This window comes from Strigops habroptila, chromosome Z, assembly GCF_004027225.2.
Source record: "Strigops habroptila isolate Jane chromosome Z, bStrHab1.2.pri, whole genome shotgun sequence".
NCBI lineage: Eukaryota > Metazoa > Chordata > Aves > Psittaciformes > Psittacidae > Strigops > Strigops habroptila.
In genome coordinates, this window is record NC_044302.2 from 20448246 (window position 1) to 20467887 (window position 19642).

Below are 19642 nucleotides of genomic sequence, written 5' to 3' on the forward strand. Positions count from 1 at the left end.
CCTCTTGGTGTACATGGAGGCCTGAATCTGGTTTTATTCCTGGAATAACTATAGAATCATAGAATGGTTTGGGTTGGAAGGGACTTTAAGGTCATCTAGTTCCAACCCCCCTGCCATGGGCAGGGACAACTCACACTAGGCCATGTTGCCATGTTGCCCAAGGCTCTGTCCAACCTGACTTTGAACACTGGCAGGGATGAAGCATTTACCATGTCTTTGGGCAACCTGTTCCAGTGCCTCACCACCCAGTGCCTCACACACAACTATGTTCATGTGTGCAGTATTGTTGTGTATTTACAGGCAGGCTGTCCCCCAATTTGGGGAGCAGACTGGAGAACAAGGTGGTACCATATCTATGCTGTCCTGTTTTGGAGCAAGGCAGCGCTTAGGTCTGTTTTTCCAGCCCTGCGGTTTGGAAAGGCCTATCCAGCACAATTCGTGACATAGAGATGAGCATGAAGTATCTGTATGTCTTGGAGAGTACACCAGAAAACAAGTCACTAAATGGAATCCTGCTGGCACCCCATGGCGTGATGCTCTGCCAGCCCCTTCCCCACCTGCCGTGTGGGTTTTGTTGTTTGTAAGGTGGTGCCGTGACACTTATTTCCCTCCTGAAGGTGAGGTGCGCTCTGCCAGGGCAAAGCAGCATCATGCAACTCGTAAAGTCACATCACAACTCACTGTGCTGGATTAATAACAAATCCAGCAATAAACCAGTAGCTGCAATACTGCTCTTTGGTGGGCCATTGCTCACTGCTGCTGGGAGGTGGGAGTGACATGTTTTTTCCCCTGTGACAAATCTCTGTTTCCCCACGGGCTGTATTTAGGCACAAACACATCCAGAATCAACTGTGCTCATGACAAGCTCTGCCACTGCCTGCAGCAACCCTCACCAAGGCAGCACCACACATGCATTTAGTCTGTCATATCTCCCCTTGCTCTCCACATTGATGGAAACCACATCGTCTCAGCCAGGCTTCGATTGCCAGGCTGCTGGGGTGTAGCAGTCTGGCTGTCCTTGCCTGGCAGTGCCTTTTGTCTCTGTTAAAATCTTCTCCACACAGACTCTGGCTATGGGAAAGGAGAACTATCACTCTCATTTCTCAAGAGGTTACACCTTCTCTTCCATATGTGTCTAACGTGTTGTTTATTTTAACAGTAGTTGTGCTTTGTGCCGTGATCCTGGATCACCTCCTCAGCTCAGTGGAGTTGGTGTCAAAGACTTCCTGAGAATGGAAACAAGCTGGGAGCATCAGCGTTCATGTAGGGGTCTTCACCATGAGGCTGGCCTGTGGTCTTAGGAATAGAGGGTGACATCAGAATCTAGAAGGACCTGGGGCTCAGCTTAGCTCCTCGGATTTTGCTGGCTTGCTTTGCAACAGTAGTGATGGCAAAGCCACCTGAGGTTAAATTGGGTTGGCAAGCCTGAACAGGAGCCCAAGAGTTAACTCATGCCATCAGCTCAAAACCCACATTTCCTTGTTTGTTTTAAGTACTTCAGGCTGGTGCTGCTACAGTCAAACCCACCACCTTCTGCAGGGGTAACTGGATTCAGAGGATTTCACCAGGAGCTGCTGACTGCCTCTTGTCAGTGAAGCAGCAGTAAATCTGTTGGCAGGATTGCAGGTGGTGTAACTGTTTTGCCGGTGCACTTTTGTCTCTTTCTACCTTTGGACATAGGCAGCACTGTAACACATAGGTGCTAGGACATAGGTGTAGGATGAAAGTGCTCTGCAGCAGCACCAAATGGGGTTTGCCCCAGTCACAGCTGCTTTTCCGTGGTGGCTTAGTGCATGTCGCTTTCCAGTGTGCAAGAAGCTCTGTAATCCTCACTACAAAGATCCAGGTTTATAACTCTGCCTCAAAAATCACTGCTACTCCTGGAGCATTTCAGGCAGGTTCTTTGGCTTGGCTTATACATGCTCTAGGGTGTAAATGCTGGGTATCTGCTACCAGCTCAGCAAGTGGAGCATATGCACAGGCACCACTACCTGAGTTGGCAGCAGGTTCCTTGGCCTGCACTGCCCTGGCCAGGCAGTTGGAATTGGGCTGTCCTCTCCCTGCCAGCCTGCCTTGTGTTCACTCAGTCCTGGGCACTGTCCTCTGACTGGGATCACCACCACTCTGCCAGCCCTCCAGCAGCACCCACCCTGCTTTTATCTGCATTTCCTCCTCACTTGCTTTTTTTTTTCCACCTGGGATTTCAGTGTTTGTTTGGCATCGGGGAGGCTTTCTTCTTTGTTATTTTTAACTACCTGCTGTGACAGGCAGGGCTGAGAACAAGCTAAGTTGCTCTTTGCATCCGAGTACCCGTTCAGGGAACGATGCTAAGTAGGGGTGGGGGGGGAATAAAAAAGGAACATAATTAGGTTTTGCCTGGGAGGTTTTTCTGTCCTTGGCCAGTTACACAGGGTGAGGGATCGGAAGAGCTGGTTGGTTTTAGGGTCTGAAAAGGAAGACCTGTTCTGTCATTTTAGGGAGGGTTCCTGCAAGCTGTCAATACCAGCCACCATCATTCTGCTGCCGCCTGCTCCATCTTGCCTGACTGCCCTGACCTTGAGGAGCAGGTAGCACCCTGATTCCCTTTCTGCCATGTGCCACTCTTCCTCCCCACCATCATTTTCACTCCTCTGTCGAGAAAGAGGGTCTGGAGAGGCTGGGGGTGAACAGCAGAGCTGGCACACGGGCCACCAGCCAGGTCTCTGCATACATCCTCCTCGTGCAATGTCTTTCACACCCATGCAGGTTGTTGTTCGAAGGGAGGTCAGCAGGGTGGGTGACCCATGGTGCGCTGGGCAGGTATCTTCCACATTATTAAAATGAAAGTATTTAATGGCTGCAGGAGTTGCCCAGCTGTGGTTAGTTTGTATGAGAACCATTTCCTGCTGTTAAGGAAACTATTCAGCTTTACAGCAGTTTGTGGCAGAAATAGTTATTACTATTTACAAAACCTCGTGCTCTCCTCTGTGCTGAATGGCAGTTTCTCACCTGCCATCAAAGTGCTTGGGGTGGCAGGAATAGAGCTGCTATCACTGTACTGGAAGTAAATATCGGTCGGTCGACACACTGGAGGGAAGGGATGGAATCCAGAGGGACTTGGGCAGGCTTGAGAGGTGGGACCATGCAGACCTCATGAAGTTCAACAAGGCCAATTGTAAGGCCCTGCAATGGGTCGGGGCAATCCCAAGCACAAACACAGGCTGCATGGATAATGGATTGAGAGCAGCGCTGAGGAGAAGGACTTGGGGGTGTTGGGTGATGAGAAGCTCCCCATGACCTGGCTTCAGTGTGCGCTTGAGCCCAGAACCCTCCCGCATGCTGGGCTGCATCCCCAGAGCGTGAGCAGCAGGTCGAGGGAGGGGATTCTCCCCCTTCTCTCTCGGGAGACCCTCCCTGCAGTCCTGCATCCATCTCTGGGGCAACAGCACAAGAGGGACATGGAGCTGTTGGAGTGAGTCCAGAGGAGGCCACTGGGATGCTGCAAGGGCTGGAGCACCTCTGCTTGGAGTCAGACTGAGAGAGCTGGGCTGGTTCAGCCTGGAGAAGAGAAGGCTCTGGGAGACCTTAGGGCAGCTCTTAGGGGGCTTAAAGGGGCTACAAGAAACCTGGAGAGGGGCTTTTGACAAAAAGGGACAGGAGACGGGGGAATGGTTTTAAACTGACAGAGGGGAGATTTAGATTAGACATTAGAAGGAAGTTCTTCCCTGTGAGCGTGGTGAGGCCCTGGCACAGGGTGCCCAGAGAAGCTGTGGCTGCCCCATCCCTGGCAGTGTTCAAGGCCAGCTTGCACAGGGCTTGGATCAACCTGCTCTAATGGAAGGTGTCCCTGCCCATGGCAGGGGTTTGAAACTGGATGAGCTTTAAGGTCCCTTCCAAAACAAACCAATCTGGGATTCTACAAAACATGGCAGGCTCCAGTGGGGAAGGGAGGTGGCAGGAGAGGGGCTGCAGGACAGCCAGGGCTTGATGATGAAGGTAGAACTTTGAGGGCTGCATGGCCCGGGATGCCGTCTTTCTGCACTCAGTGACGTTTACTCACCAGCATCCAATTCTGCTAGTGGGATCTGACGTGCCGCCCTGCCTTGCAGGGAGCCAGCAGGGAAACATTTTGTGTTACAGCTGATGTTTGAGTTGAGTTCTTCTGCTTGAAGATTTGCAAAGCTGTTCAGCCATGCTGAAGAAGACTTGCGAGCAGATGCCTTCAGCTTGTCCTCTTGTGCCAGACATTGACAGCAGCCTTGCCTGTTGCAATGGTCTCATCATCTAATGCACAAAAAAATTGCCCATCCTAGTTCTGAACCTCCTTGCAAGTGGATTTTTTTAGCCTGTACTTGTAACCTGCAATTTTGATGGTAAAGCTGATTTCTTTGACAAGCTGTGGACAGAGGCTGGGGCAGGAGATACAGGGTCTTGCCTGGCCTCGCAAGATTTCCTTCTGATGAAATCACGTCACCTCTGTGAGTCCAGATTTATTTCTGCAAAAAGAAAGGTTGCTTTGCAGTGCCTCATGGAGAGTCACCAGATGCTTTGGATGTATGATGGAAGGTGGCAGAGTGCCCAGCACCAAACTGTCTCTCCTCTGGGAGGTGCAAATCCTGCAGTGAGGCCAGAGAACATGCCCCACTCTTACAAATTGAGCTCTTAAAAATATTGATAGAAGACAGAAGTAAGACCTTCCTACTACAGCAGTTGTTGTCCTCCACAACAAGGAGGATGATACAAGGCAGATGGAGAAGCACTGCAGGTTTTGTGGTTTCCAAACTCCCATGGAGCCAGCAGAAACAGAACAGCAGAGGGTTTGTGACGCCCAGAGATGGAGGTCAGGCTGGAGCTGTGAATGCTGCTGGATCCCTGATCAACACATGAGTACATGTCCTGTGGGCACCCTTTGCTTATAGAAGTTGGACAGCATGAACTGTCACAACTACTCCTGCCATCTGCTGCTGGTCCCTGCCTGCTTCTGGCTATCAGCTTGATCTTTTGTGGCCAACTGATGCTGGTTTAGCTCCTTAATTGTCTCCGTGGGTATTTCTCCCACAGGTACTCTTCAACTGCTGCAGCATGTGTGTTGTGAATGGCAGAGGCTGTTTGTGAAGACACCTGAGATCCACTATGTCAAGGGAAATGTGAGGGCAAATAGGGGGAACAGCACAGAAGGACCAGTGCAAAGCTCTGCCTTTATGTAGCAATAATCATCTGCATGGATCAAGGGAGGAAATAACTGACTTGGCAGCAGCAGAGCACACAGATACCTCAGTGAATCACACTGAGGTTGTGATGAGTTGACATGAGTTGTGTGAGGTTGACATGAGTCAACGCTGTCACACGGTTGTGAAAAGGCACACGTCATAGGAGGCCGTGTAAGGAGTTGCATGCTTCCCAAGGTATCTGAAGTATTCCTCCTGTTCCCACTGCCGGTAAAGCCATGGCTGGGGCCCTTTCTTTCCCATTTTGGATGCTGTATTTCGAGGAAGATGTGGGCCAACAGCAGAGAGTTCGGGGAGAGCAGCGAGAGTGGTCAGAGGGCTGGAAACCATGAGGAATGAGAAAAGCTTGGAAGGACCTGGGATTGTTTAGTCTGGTGAGGAGCAAGCTGAGCAGGGGAGGAGATAGGAAAAGCTTTCAAAGACATAAAAGGCTGCTGCAAAAAGTCAGGGAATGAGCTGTTCTTAGTAGCTACTAGGAAGAAGATAACCAGTCATAGGCTGAGCAAGGAAATTTAGTCATTGCAGAAAACTTAATGTACGTGAAAGGCTGATGAAGTACTGAAACCTCTACTACGTGTGGGGTTAGTGTCAGGAGGCCCTCAGAGCACCCATCTCTGGAACTCGTCTTGCTTTGGCCGGCAGGATGCACTACAAGACCTTTGTAGCCCTGTGTTCCTATTGCTTTAAGATTATTTTATAAAGCCTTGATGAAGTCTGCCTCTTTGGAGGCAGGCACGCTTTTCCCAGACACTGCCAGCCTTACAAGACAGCAGGGATTACATGTGACAGTGACACTATCATTGGTATAGCAGCCATTTTCCAAGGTCCTGCTTGGACTGCAGGCTTATTGTTAAGGACAGACACACAGAGTCTGTTCAGCTATGCTGGGACAGCAAGGGAGCCCTTGGCTTGCTGCTTGTCCCTGTGTGCAACCACACCAGGTGATGTACAGACATGGTCTTTGTCCTGAAGACATTAGATGGGTGCAAGGGAGTCCCTCCACCAAGGCAGAGCTCCCCAGCATGTTGATTTGCTGGTTCAGGTGCTGACTTTGGCTGTGCTTTTTAATCGTGGAAGGGAAGAGCTTGTCTTTGTGTCCTAAATGGGTGATTGTCCTGATCCTCATCCCTGGGAGCCATTATGCCTTAGCAAATTACTTTCTCTCTTTTAAATACCTTAGTGATTAAAGATGCCACAGCAGATACCCTTAATGAGTACAAAAAGGGTAATAATTCCTCCTGTTGGCACTGAATGCAATTAATCAGGCCCCTTTACTTGCTTTTTAAATGGATGAGGCAGTTAAGGCCAAGCAAGTTTTTAATTGGACTTTAATGTTTCTCATTTACTTCATTTTGGCACAAGAGTAATTCGCACCCTCAGGTTTGCTGCTGGGTTTATTCAGGGTGATGAAAGGCTCAGTGTGGAGTGAAGACTCAGCAGCAGACTCAAACATGTTCTTCAGCCACTGCCTGGCCCCATCTCATTGCCTGGCCCAGGCTTGGTCCTGCTGCAAACAGCACAGGACCAGGAGTTGTTGGGGCAGGAGCAGAGCCAGGTCATTCAGCCCAGGGCCCATCTCCAGCATAGAGCTGACACCAGGTATTAGCAGTGGTTTTGGAATAGTGATCAACACAAGTGTGCAACATAGCCTGCCGTTTTTGGTCAGGATCCCTTGCCTTGAAGGAGCTGTTGACTTGCAAGTATTCTTGTGGCTATCTGGAAGCATTTGATGGAGGTCCATGTTCGTAACTAGACTCTCTAGCTTCAAACGTGGCGTGATTTGTATCTTTTAAGGTGTGCTCCTGAGATCCATGGCCAAGAGAAGATAGAGAGGCCTCGGGCGCTGTTACATGCGTGCATGTAGACATTGTTAATTTATGCCAAGAATTACCATGCAAGAAAAGGTGTGTGACAGGCTTGCAGCCTGCAGCTCCTGCTCCCTGCTGTGAAGCCAACACTGCCACTGCTTCCACCTCTGGCCAGGAACCATCTTGCCTTTGGTTCCCTTCCTTCCCGTATATCCTCCACTGTGGTTTGGGGACAGCAGTTGCCTGTGGGCATGTCCCAGTCTGTGTTTCATGCAAGGACGTGTGTGGCAGCCCAGCCTGGCTGATTGGCCCCTGTCCCGACTTGTCTCTTCCCCTTGGCAGCTGACAGCCCGAGGAGCAGAAGAAAAGCATCAGTCTCAGCACGTGTGAGCCTGCCTCTGCGCCTGCTTGTCACTCTTCAGGGCAGGCATTTCTCTAACACCCAGGAGAGATCTTGAAACAGCTTCAAGTGGGTTTTCCAGGTGTGTGCTATGTCTTATGCGGAGACAGGCCTGTCTCTAGTACAGCTGTATGGTTGGCTGTAGGCTTCCACCTGCAGAAGAGTTGGTGGATGCAGGTGAGATGTTGAGATGGCTTTCATGCCATTGGGGTTCTCTGCCCAAAAAAATACTTAGGAGACATCTAGGGACAAGGGACAACACCCTCCATTTCTGCACCTCTGCTTCTCCCACTTCAAAGGTAGGCACAATTGTAAGCACAAGTGTGTCTGAAAAGTTAAGTGCATTCAGAGAAACGTGTTATTGAGTACCTTCCTTGTGTTAATTTAAACACCTTTGGCCTGCCAGGCTTGGGGGAGAGGAGCAGTGCCAGCTGGATCAGCCCTCGCACTTCTGTCTCAGGGCATCTTTACTTTAAGTCTCATGCTAAACCCCAAGGCCTTCCAGTAAGAAGCTGCCGTGCACAAGCACCAGGCTCTGCCGTCCAAGTGGCTGCTCAGCAGGGAATGCCACAGGGGATGCTTGCCCAATATTTTGTTTGGTTTTGCCTTCTTCCTTGTCATATCTCCTCTCCTCCCACTCCCTCCCAACATGAACATGCATCTGACGCTGGGCTTGGTGGTTGTGCAAGGCTCTTGTATAGTCCTGGATGACTAGATGTGGGAACCGAATCTCTCCAGTGTTACCTTGTGCTGAGAAGATCTTTGCACATTTTGCCCCCCTTGCATTGCTTTCCTGCTACCTGAAGATAAGGATACTTGAAGCCATCATGTCTCAAAAGGGAAGGGAGAATCGGAGGCTGAGCGAGGATCAAGGTTTTATTGCATGATCATGATGTGAAGGGCTGTAAACATCTTGATGAAACGTTTAGAGATAAAAGTGAATGAAAGTGCACCCAGGTTGCTCTGTGTATCTACAGAGTGAAAGGTGCTGGCTGGCACTGCAGTGGGCAGGGACTGGAAGAAAGAAGAGAGCCAGGCCCTAGGCCATTTCTGCTCCTCTGGCTAGGCGTATGAGGAGGGGCAGGTATCTTTGTCCAGCGGCTATAGAGCCTGCCAAGATGCCCTTAATCCAGGATTTGTAGCCCAAATATATCTCTATTAGGCAGCTGCAACCCCAAGTGACTATGGGCAGCCATTCTTGCATTGAGATTCTTCTGGCTGAGGCTTTAAAAGACGTCATTTTCTTTGATTTAATTCCATATAAACTGCAGAATTATTTTCCTTTAGAGGCTTGCAAATTATGGAAGTATAAACCATGCTAATGATCTGATAAGGACAGCTTTGGATATGTTCCCAAGAACAGCTACCTCTGGGCAGGACTGTGCTTGGAGAGTACTGACGGAGAGCAGTCTGCCACACTCACCTGGCTGCCTTCCCTTCTGTAGGCCCCCCTCCCCAAATTCCTCCATCTCTCAGGAATGAGAATCATTTCCTCTCCAGCTTCTTGCAGAGGCAAAGGCCTTGCAGACCTGAAGTTATCTGTGGAATGTGTGTCAACACCGAGTTCAGTGGGATGCTGTTTGCCCCCCTCTCCTGGGGGAGTTTAAGAAGGGTTAATACCAGTTTGTTTTACCAGTTCCTAGCCCTGGGAATTGTCTTCCTTAGAGGGCAACCTGGCTGACCTGAGTGCCTGTGTGTGCATTTCCCAGCATAAAGGGGAGATTCGGAGGCCCTGCCACATGGGTGGGATTTCAGTCTTCTAGAAGCAAGGAGATGAAAGACCAAGATGGTCTCCTGCTAAACAGGGACCTGGGAGATGCTAATTCAGATGTAAATTCATTATGGTGTATGAGTGTGTTGCTAATGAGACCCACCTGGGCTCCAAAGTACTGTTGAATTTAGAAGCAGCAGCAGCAACCTGAACCTAAAGCTAGACAAAATTAAGTTGAAAACAGATGCATTAATACCAACTAAATGGTTAATTCATAGATGTGTTGTCAGCGCTGGTGACGTACTGAGGCTGGATCCTTTCCAGAAAACAACACTTTAAACTGAAAACAAAGAGCTGGGCTTAGCACGGAGGTGATCAGTGGAATGGCTTCGCCTGGTATATACAAGGGGTCAAACTAGATGATTTAATGATCTCTTTTGGCCTGAAAGCTTTCTGTTCTCTTAAGAAGATAAATGAAAAAGCCCTTTCACAAAAAGCAAGCACTTGAGCTATGTGTCTAATGAACTCTGCCGCTTCCAGGGGAACGGGGGAGCAGGATCTCCTGGAAGCGTGACCTTGCTGCCTCCAGACTGCCTGAAGTTGGTGGCCATCTGTTTAGTAGCGGTTGCTCACCACCATCAAGGTCACCACTCTCACGCGTGACGTTCTTCAGCTCTGTTTTTAATTGCTCTCTCCCTGCTTTTAAGTGACATTTGCTCCCTTATCTCCATCAGGGTGAAACGGCCAAGTGGTATGAGCAGCCTCCTGGGGAAAATTGGCTCCAAAAAGCAGAAGATGAGCACACTGGAGAAATCTAAACTGGACTGGGAGAACTTCAAGGAGGAGGAGGGGATTGTGGAGGAGCTGGCGATCCATAACCGAGGGAAAGATGGGTAAGAGGGACTTCACCTAATGGTAGTCCGGCATGTCCCACCACTTCCTATATCGCTTGCCACAGAAAGAGTTCAGCAAACCTGTGGGATTTACCAAGGATTTATTCTTGGGATATATCAAGGCAGTAGCTGCTCTAGGTATCACAGGGAGACAGGTAAGCCTGCAAGCACCTATCACTCTGCTAACAAACTGGTGAGTTCTTTCAAACTTAAACAGGGGAAATTTAGGTTAGATGTAAGGAACAAATTCTTTATTGTGAGAGTGGTGAGACACTGGAACAGGCTGCCCAGGGAAGTCGTTAATGCCCCATCCCTGGCAGTGTTCAAGGTCAGGTTGGATGGGGCTTGGAGCAGCCTGATCTAGTGGAAGGTATCCCTGCCCGTGGCAGGGGGCTGGAACTCGATGAGCTTAAGATCCTTTCCAACCCAAGTCCAGCTAAAGTAGAGTCTGGCTGTGCTTTATCTTCTCTCCTGCTAGTGGCACAGATACAGCAGGAACCAGTCTAACACAGCACTTCCATGAGGAAACACAATTGCCTTTGCCTTGTCTCAAATTGGGAAATATGTTTTTTGTTCCATTCTTCAAGTGACACATTCCAGCTGCTTCTGTCCTCCCTCCTCCTCCAAACCCAGAACAGCTGGCAAGGTGCATTAAAGATTATGGCAGCACTGGGTGTTGATTGTGTGCATCAAGCAATGTTCACTCCAATGAAGTTAATGGAGGTATCGTAAAAGTAAACGGTGGTGCTGTAAATAAAACGGACAGTTAATAACATGCACTGCAGGGAAGGGTAATAAGATCAGAAGTGGTGTTTCCACTACAACTGCTTTGCTAAGCTCTGGTAAAACATAACCGGCTTAGTGGACAGCTCATAAAATGTATTTTTATTTTAAGCTGTTCTTTGCAGAAAAACCTCAGAGCTTCTGCATTCCAACGCATTGGAGTTTGTATTTCAAATAGGTACTTTATAATTGCTGTGTTTTTTCAGTTTGGTCTTGAACCCTTCCACAACACCCTTACTCCGTCAGATCTGCCCTGATGGGTTTCTGAACACTTGCCCTTGCACAAGTAGAGCAATTCATTAGCAGTGCTGGAGAGGGTGGGGTGTTCCTGAGAGATCCCCAAAATCCAAGTTGTTGAGCGATTTACATCGTGAACAGGTGTGGCAGAGCACCACCAGATCACTGCTGATGCTGTCTGCAGCATGGCTGACACTGCAGTCGGAGCCCCATACACAAGGTCCCATTGAAATGGCCCATGCCAGGAGTCTGGAGGCAGAGCCAGGCCGTGTACCAGACTCTGAGATGAAGGAGGAAGGTGGGCTCTCATAAAGCAGCCTGCAATAAGCAGGGTCCTGTTTCTGTCTGTGGCACCTGGCTGGCTTGTCCTGATGGGATGTGGAGTGAGAATTTGCCCTATGCAGATGTCCTGTGTGGGTGCGAAATGTGGTAACAGCTTTGGGCCTTCACTGCTCTGGATTGGGCTGATGGTGGTAGTACCATCATTAAAAGCCAGACCATCTCCTTCCAAGTGTTGGGACACGCCATTTCTTTCTGCAGCCAGTGGAACCAGCCCGAATCAGGGTCCATGACCTTCAGGTGGACTGCACACACCCCAGACAAGCCAGGCTGCCCTGCATGAGTGTTTTGTGGCATCTCTTGCTTGTTCAAACCCAGTATGTCGACCTTTCCTGGGCAGAGCTGTTACCTTTCCTACTCCGTACAAGCAGGACAGCTTGATTTTCACGCCTAGCAAACCCTTCTGGAGACACTAACATAATGAAGGCTGAAGAAGGGATCAGCATGTTCAAAAGATGAGCAAAGCAGAGCAGCAATTTTAAAGAGCATCTGTAAGCCTGGACAGCTTTAGGTTTTGCTGCCCGTCACATCCCAGGCTGGAAAATCCACTGGGCTTTATTGTTAAGCAGGTTTCGTCATTAAACTAATGAGAAACATTTGAGATGGTGTGCTAATTTTAGCCACTCTTTATGAATCTATTTGCACCAGTCAGGCATGTAATTTGAGGGGATCAACCGAGTACCTGCTCACTATGAATTACTTCCACTTTCAAGGTGTGAGGCGTGCTGCACAGTTACAGAGCAGCCAGCGTGCTCAGGGGGCAGAGCACACAGGCACCACTGCTGCCTGCTTCAGGTCACTTTGCAGGAGAGCCTGTTCTCCCTTCCACAGCCACCTCTTCTCCTTTAATAATATAGGCTCTGCTCAGCCTTCAGTGAGCAATCATTTACCTATCTCTATAAAAACTGTAACGAGCCGTTGTTGACCCTTCAACCCAGGCAGGAGGCAGCGGGCACTGCCTTTAATCCCTGACATACGTTAGAAACCTCTGTCCTGCTTTGTAACTAACAGTCTGCCTGACCAGGACAGCCACAACCTGCTCCTGGAGCTGTCTGCCAGATGCCACGCATGCCTGCACAGTGCAGGGATGATCCATGCATATCTTGAGGAAGGCAAAGAGGCATTTATTTTTTGCTCAGAAGAGAAGGCAGGCTGAATTTCTTTTTTCTGGTAGCCTTGCAGAAGTCGCTGTTCACAGCCCAGAGCTCCTCGTGCCTCGGACATCCCAGACCCTTCTCTGGGGCAGTGCATGTTTCTGCTGCTGATGCTGGTTATCAGCCAGCTGCAGCCTGGCCCCAGATTCCTGAGGCAGAGAGAATGTGTGCTGCCCCATGGCTGTGTCCACCCCATACAGTGATTTGCATTGCCCCTGCAGCAGGATCCGGGTTTGTGCAGATTGTGTCAGATCCTGAGGCCTGTCCTCGATTTGACGGGAGGGTGAAGTAAGGAGCAGAGGCAGCTGTCCCCTTTGCTCTTGATCTCTCTGATGAGCTTTATAAATGGAAATCTGGAGCAGCCTCTTAATTGGGCCACCTTTGTAGGGCAGGCCCAGTGGGGAGCAGTCCTGCGCCAGCCCCGTGTGCTCGTGGCTGGTGGTGCCTGACAGGGAAGAGGCAGCACCAGAGAAACCCTTCCCAGAGCAGTTTGCAGCTGCCCTGGTTAGCAGGGACAGCCTCTTCTCCCCACGAATTTGCTTTCCTCTGCTGTGGATCAAGCCGCCATGTTTCCACACAGGCTGATAATTTACAGGAAACTATTGATTCAGGTAGCAAAGGTTATTTAGACAAGCACAGGACGGGTGTTTGTGCCTCACTCATGCTCTTTACACTGCCATGTGGCACGGCCTTGCTGTTGGTTGCACGGAGCCAGGCTGGGAACCGGAGATGGAGCTGCGGCTCGGGCACAGGGTTTGGGGTGCAGAGGGGGCTGGTGCCACCCCTGCAGAGCTGCTGCTTCCCTGCTTGTGTCCATCAGCACCTCCAGCCTCTCTGTGCATGCTGCACAGCCTGCTGGACTTGTTCCCAGGCTGCCGGCCCCATAAACCCCGTGTATGGACAGGCAGCGCCCTGCAGGGTCTGCTCTAGCCCCTACGGCGCTATTCTGTGGCTGGCCAAGGACAACGCCACAGGGTAACCTCCTCCATGCAGAGCACTGCTGTGGCAGTGAGACTGCATTCCTGGTTCATGATCCGTATCCATCCCCCAGGAGCCAGTCCCTGCCCACCAGAGGCACAGCAGCCAAGGAGGAGGAGGAAGAGGAAGGCACTGACCTCTTGCTGGGGTTGGGAGAAGGGTGTTGCAGAGGGGTCTAAGGAGCTTCACATTCAGTAGCTTAGGGTGTTGGTGCCCAAACAGTCGGGATGTTCCCAGGTTGTCAGCAGTAACCCCTGTCCCTTGCCTTCCCTGTGGTCGTGGTTGGTGTTCAGCATCAGAGGGGGAGGAAAACCACACACCCAGCAATATGACACACTAATATTCATTGTGACCCCTCCGATTTCCTTCCTGTGGCCTCTCCGAGCCCGGCCGCAGGATGCGGGTCACCTCCCTGCTTGTGGGGATGAAGGGAAGCAACACTCCCCTGCCTGCCTTTCCTGAACCAGCATGGGGAGGGGGCCTCGGCGCTCAGCCCAACTCTGACAGTGAAGGGGGCAGAAAAATACCTCCTCACAGCCAGCACATCATCTGCGTTACACCCCTGCCCTCGCACCCGGCAGAGATGAACTGACCCAGTTGTGTCAGCTGTGATGGGGCATGGGGTGGCAGCAGGGATGTGCAGGGCTGTTCATCCGCTCGGGGGAATCATTTGCTGATTAATTTGGATTAATTCATTTCCAGTGATGCCTGGGTGGGCAGGAGCATCAGGGCTGTCCCTTGCAGCAAGGGCGAAGGCACCCTGGTGCTGGAGCACATTCAGTGCTGGCTCAATAGATATAACATCAATCAGAGACCTCGTCACCAAAGGCAGTGGAGCCCCTCTGTCCTAGAGGGACCGCTGCTGGTGGTGGGAAGGGGCTTCAACCTTCCCATGCAGGTGGGTCTTAGGCATGTCTATGCACACTGCCAGCCACCCTGTAGCCTGGAAAATCTGCAGAGATGCTCATCTTCCCTGCAGCCTTCAGTCTTGCTTTCAAGCAGTGGGCTTCTCTGGTTAGCAGGCACCAGCTGCAGGAAAAGCAGTGACCGGCACAGAGAAGCCAAATGCATGGAGCGTGATGACCCTGCCATGACGGCCGAGTGCTTGCCACCCTGGAACAAATGCAAAACAATTGTGATGATTCAATTACAGCTCCTGTTTTGAATTGCAATTTCGCTCCCTCTGTAGGTTAATTAGTAGCACAGCCCCAGGCTATCTGTGGCAAGGGTTGCAGCAAAGTACATTGAAATTCATCTGCATGCCATTAATGAACGGCAAGGTGTTTTTCCACACACAGGCGTGCTTGCCTTCTTCCTTGCAGCACTCAGGTGCTGTGCTGAGAGGGAGAAGTAAATGCTCAGCAGTGGTTAGGAGCTGGTTTGTGGCAGGGAAACCCCTGGCCTGAATCCCTGAGCTGCTTCAGGCTTGCTGGGTCATCATGTTCGTGTCCCTAATGCTCCCTGTGCCCGTTACCAGCTTGTACTGTGGCTCATGGTGCTGTGGTTGGGTTTGAGATGCTTTACAGGGTCACCTGAGCATGAGGGAGGAGCGTCAGAGCTGCCTCTCTGCCAAGGACCTGCTCTGAGCCCGTTCAAGTTGTTTGTGAAGGACATACTGCGTCCAGTTCTGGGACCCCCAACACAAGAAGGATGTGGGCCTGTGGGAATGAGTCCAGAGGAGGCCGCAGAGGTGCTGCAAGGGCTGGAGACAGGCTGAGAGACCTGGGCTTGTTCAGCCTGGAGAAGAGAAGGCTTCGGGAGACCTTAGAGCAGCTCCATTGCCTAAAGGGCCTACAAGAAACCTACAGAGGGGCTTTTGACAAAGGCCTGTAGGGACAGGACAAGGAGGAATGGCTTTAACCTGACAGAGGGGAGGTTGAGATGGGATCTCAGGCAGAGGTTCTTCCCTGTGAGGGTGCTGAGGCGCTGGCACAGGTTGCCCAGAGAAGCTGTGGCTGCCCCATCCCTGGCAGTGTTCAAGGCCAGGTAGGACACAGGGGCTTGGAGCAACCTGGTCTAATGGAAGGTGTCCCTGCCTGTGGCAGGGGTTGGAACTGGATGAGCTTTAAGGTCCCTTCCAACCCAAACCAGTCTAGGGTTCTGTGATTTCTCAGCCATTAGAGGAACCAGAAGCAGCCAGTCTGTATCTCCAGCCTGCAGGATCCCTTCACCCCAGACCTCTGCGAGTCCCCCAGGAGACACCCAACAGGCCATAGAGCAGTTCTAGTGTCCGTGGGAGACACTCAGTGCAGTGATCAGCTCATGGAGAAAGAGTGAGGGAAGCAGATGATGCCTTCCCTCCTTGCTGCTAGCTTTGGGTCAGCTATGCCCCAAGGCTGGGGACAGCGCTGGCTGCTACAGGCGCTGCTTCACAGCCTCTGCCTCCCTGCAGGTACATCGAGAGGAAAGCATTCCTGGAGCGCGTGGATCACAGGCAGTTTGAAATCGAACGTGACCTCAGACTGAGCAGGATGAAGCCCTAAGTGCTGTGTATGCCTGCAGGGGATCCTGCTCCCATCTGTGCCCGAGTGCTGGCTGGGGGCTGCCAGCCACCGCTGGACCACCGAGCATGGAAACCTTCTCTACCCAAGGCTCAGCCTGTATGGCTCGATGTACAGGCTTTTCCTTTTACTGCAATAGTTTGGGGAGGGTATTTGTCAGTGGGCAAGGGGCACTTTAAGGGTTAAATGGCCCAGAAGGGGATAGAAGGACGTGATTCTGGCAGCAGCTTTCCAAGGAGAAGATATGGTGGCACCCATCCTTTGCCAGCCCTAGGTGCTTCTGGCAGCAGGAGGAACCATCAAGGCTGGGAGGGTGCCGGCATATTCAGCTCCAAGAGTGGAGCTGCAGGGAGGTTTAACGAGTGCTGTGCATGCACAAGGTGTGTGCTGGAGCCCTTCTCCCCGCCCTGCCAGCCCCGCAGCCTCCCTGCCCCGCCGCGCTGTGCTCTTGCCCAGACAAAGCCGAACTGTCTCTACTTGCTTGTGGGGTCTGATGATGCTGGGGAGGGGTTAAGCAAGCCAATGAAGAAATCCTTCCTTGTTCATGCTGTCAAGAAGATGGGAGCAGCTGTAGCAGGCAGGATGGGCCAGGATCTGAGTGTTCACGTGAATAAAGTATTCCACCCTGACACTCGTGCATGCTGGTTTGTGTGGTTTGTGCAGGAAGCAGAGGACGGAGAAATTAACGGTCGCATACAGTAAGGAGTGTCTGATAGTGATAGTGAAAATCCCTGCTCAGAGGTGGGATTAAATCTAGAATTGGGGGTTGATGGGGACAACGTAGTCATACTGCAATGACGCTGCAGGAGTGAGGAATCTCTCCCACAGCTCAGCCACACAAGGGCATTCAGTGAGTGAATGTCCCTCCTGCCTGGGAAAGCAGACAGAGGCGCCTGGATGTGGAGCAGACAGAGCTGGAGGCCAGCAATACACCAGCATCTTGCCATCCCTCTGCGCTGGAGCTGAGTTTGGCAGTTCCCAGTGTTTGCCCTGTACAGGTCCTTGGAGTAGAGGTACCTTTCCCCACGGGATGCTCAGAGCCTGCTCGGTGGGCAGCCCATGCTGGTGCTGTGCCAGGGGGAAAAGCGACACCAGCTGCATCCTTCCTGCTAACGGGGTGAGCGGTGCTGCACTGGCCCCTTGCCCACGGTGCTGAGCATGGTCTCAGCTTTGGACTCAGCTGCTGAGTCAGCCCTTGCTCTGTGGCTGTGTTGCAGGGTAGATGAGAACAAAACACCACGTGCTGGGGGGAGCCGCAGCCTGTTCTGTACAGAATCAGCTGTTACAGACCTGCTTCAACGAGCCTGAAATTGGACACAAACAAAACGAGGGGGTGATGACATGTTTTTGTCTCCAAATGCTCCCAAGCCAGTTGCTGATTTGGTTCTGGTTGCAAAAACAAGTGGAGTCCCCATCCAGGGCACTGTTATGGGGAGGTTTCAGCTCAGGGCTCCTGGCTGGCAGATGCAACAGAGAAACCCCTGGAGAACCTGAAGGCCAGAGGCACCAAACCCAGCCCTGCTCTTAAAAGCCTTAAAGAGCCCAGGCTGCGTCCAGAGGGGGCCCTGCAGTAGGACTGGGCTCTGGGTGGCTCGGGGGGATGGCTTTGGATTTCCACACATGCCAACAGTGTGTTCGTGGGACCTGGGCAGTGCAGCCTCCGCGGGCTTGCTGGTAAGCTGGGAAAATGAGTGACCCCCACTTCACAGGACCCCGCCTGCCAGCCCCAGCTCTGCTCTCCAGAAGCTCTCCAGCCTCTCTTCTCTGGGGTTTTTCTTTCTCTTCAGCTGAGCAAACGTGGAAAATTTTGAAGTCTTGGAAGCAACTTGACCTGCTGGAAAAGCACAGATCCATGGCAGTGGCCAAGAGCCTCGGCTCCCCTCTCTGCCGGGCTCCCCACTCCTGGAATCCTGGAGGTGAGCCGGGCTGTGGTACCAGCTCCCAGCCCAGCAAGCTGGGACGGGCTCTGCAGGACGGCCAGAGGAAGCCTCAGCCTGGGGCTGATTCCTGGCTTCCTCCGCGTGCGCTCCCAAGTGTCCCGCGTTTTTGCTTGGTTGGATCATGTATTCCTCGCCTCTCTTTCCTGAAGACGAGGAGTGATTTACAGATCTCCAGAAAACACAGCTTGGCTGCTTAGGAAGGAAAAACAAAAAGCCAACCCTCCACCCCCCCCAGCTTGCTATTTCCATTCCCAGCCGCCTTCCCACGAAGGGGGGTGGCCCCGGTCCTGGCCAGCCCTCAGCATCTCCTCAGCCCTGAGCTCTCTGGAAGGAGCAAAGCTCCCAGGAGATGCAGGTCCTTCTGAGATGTTCCCACCTTGAGCCATCCTCTCCAGGAAGCTCATGTGTCCTCTGTGGGTCAGAACGCACCCGGGGCATTTGCTGGGGATAACTCTGGCATTGCAAGGAGTCCCTCATGGCCCCAAGCATCACCTCACCCCAAGGAGCTCCCCCTTCCCTGCGTGCTTGAAGGGGCCCCTTGTGTGGCTGGGCCCCAGACAAGGCAGTGATTGTGTCTGTGTGCCCCGTCAGTCAGGGGCCATGCTCCAGAGCCACAGTGAAACCGTTATGGAGCTGTTCAGTGGGGTTTGGGGAGGCTGCCCAGGGGAGCCTGCTACAGGGCAGGGAATGGTGTGCATTTACAGCTGCTGCGGCGGTAGGGGTGCAGGAACACATGCCTGGCTCTCTAGGTGCATCCTATGGGACCCTGCCGGGCCATCCCCAGGCCTGCAGTGGGATTCTGGGCTGGCCAAGCTGCCATGGGGCAAAGCGTGGCTGGCCCCAGGAGGCATCTCCCTGCTATGGGGCAGCAGTTCCCCATGGGGACCTGGTGCTGGGAAGGGCTGGTGAAGCTGGGGGCACCATATCCTCTTCCCCAAGCTGCTGCTTTCAGCCTCTCCCACCTCTTTTCCCCGCAGCAATGTCCCATCCATCAGCACAGCATGGCTGTGGTGGGTTCAGGACTAACGGAGAGTAACGGGGTGGTTCGTGGGTCTCCCACTCATCTGAGGGTCCCCACTCAGGGCATCCTCACACACTGGCGGGTGCTGGCACTGGTGTTTAAAGTTCAGCCGGCAGCGGTGGCAGCCCTCACCAGGGAATGAACAGGGAGATGAACAGAGATGCTACTGTTGTGGCAGCCTGAGGCCCATGCTCCGCCTCAGCTTTTCAGGAGATGAGGGGGTGTCCCGCCATCCTGTTCCCACCATCCTGCTCCCTGGAAAGGTGAGCGGTCTCTGCAGCTTAAAACCGACCCAGCACCATGGAGAGGTGTGGGGATAAACCCTTGTTGTGATCCTGTTGGGTCCTGTGATAATACAAGCCAAGAGAAATGTCCTCATTATTTCCAGAATATTGAAAGCTAATAAATCCCGTCCTGCCTTACAGGATTTATTTCTCCGTTCATTGCTAGGAGACTCAGTCCCGTGTAATCCTATTGCTGCTCCAGGAGGCGGGAGGCAGCTTTCCAAAGCACAGCCCTCGCAGGGCTGCAGGCAAGCGCTGCAGGCAAGAGCAGGCAGCCCTGTCTGGAGCCGCTGGTTCCCTCTGGGGATGGCTCCAGCCCCTCCAATGTGCCAGTGTCACTCCCTTTCCCGGGATGTCCCAGTGTCCCAGAGCTGTGCCCCCAATGT

At 52.2% G+C, this 19642-nt stretch overlaps 1 protein-coding gene across 4 annotated transcripts in view; it reads left to right on the forward strand.

Moving 5' to 3' along the window:
* CFDP1 (craniofacial development protein 1) overlaps nt 1-16642 on the forward strand; it is a 66776-nt gene extending 50134 nt beyond the window's left edge. For 2 of the 4 annotated variants that reach the window (XM_030470621.1, XM_030470623.1), the window contains 2 exons: nt 9861-10019; nt 15903-16642. In XM_030470621.1, coding sequence (XP_030326481.1) covers nt 9861-10019; nt 15903-15993 — 250 coding nt within the window. In that variant the 3' untranslated portion in view covers nt 15994-16642. Of the gene's footprint in view, nt 1-9860; nt 10020-11579; nt 11980-15902 lie in introns of those variants that run through there. The other 2 variants (XM_030470622.1, XM_030470624.1) reach the window with 1 other exon arrangement.
* Nucleotides 16643-19642: the final 3000 nt, after the last annotated feature.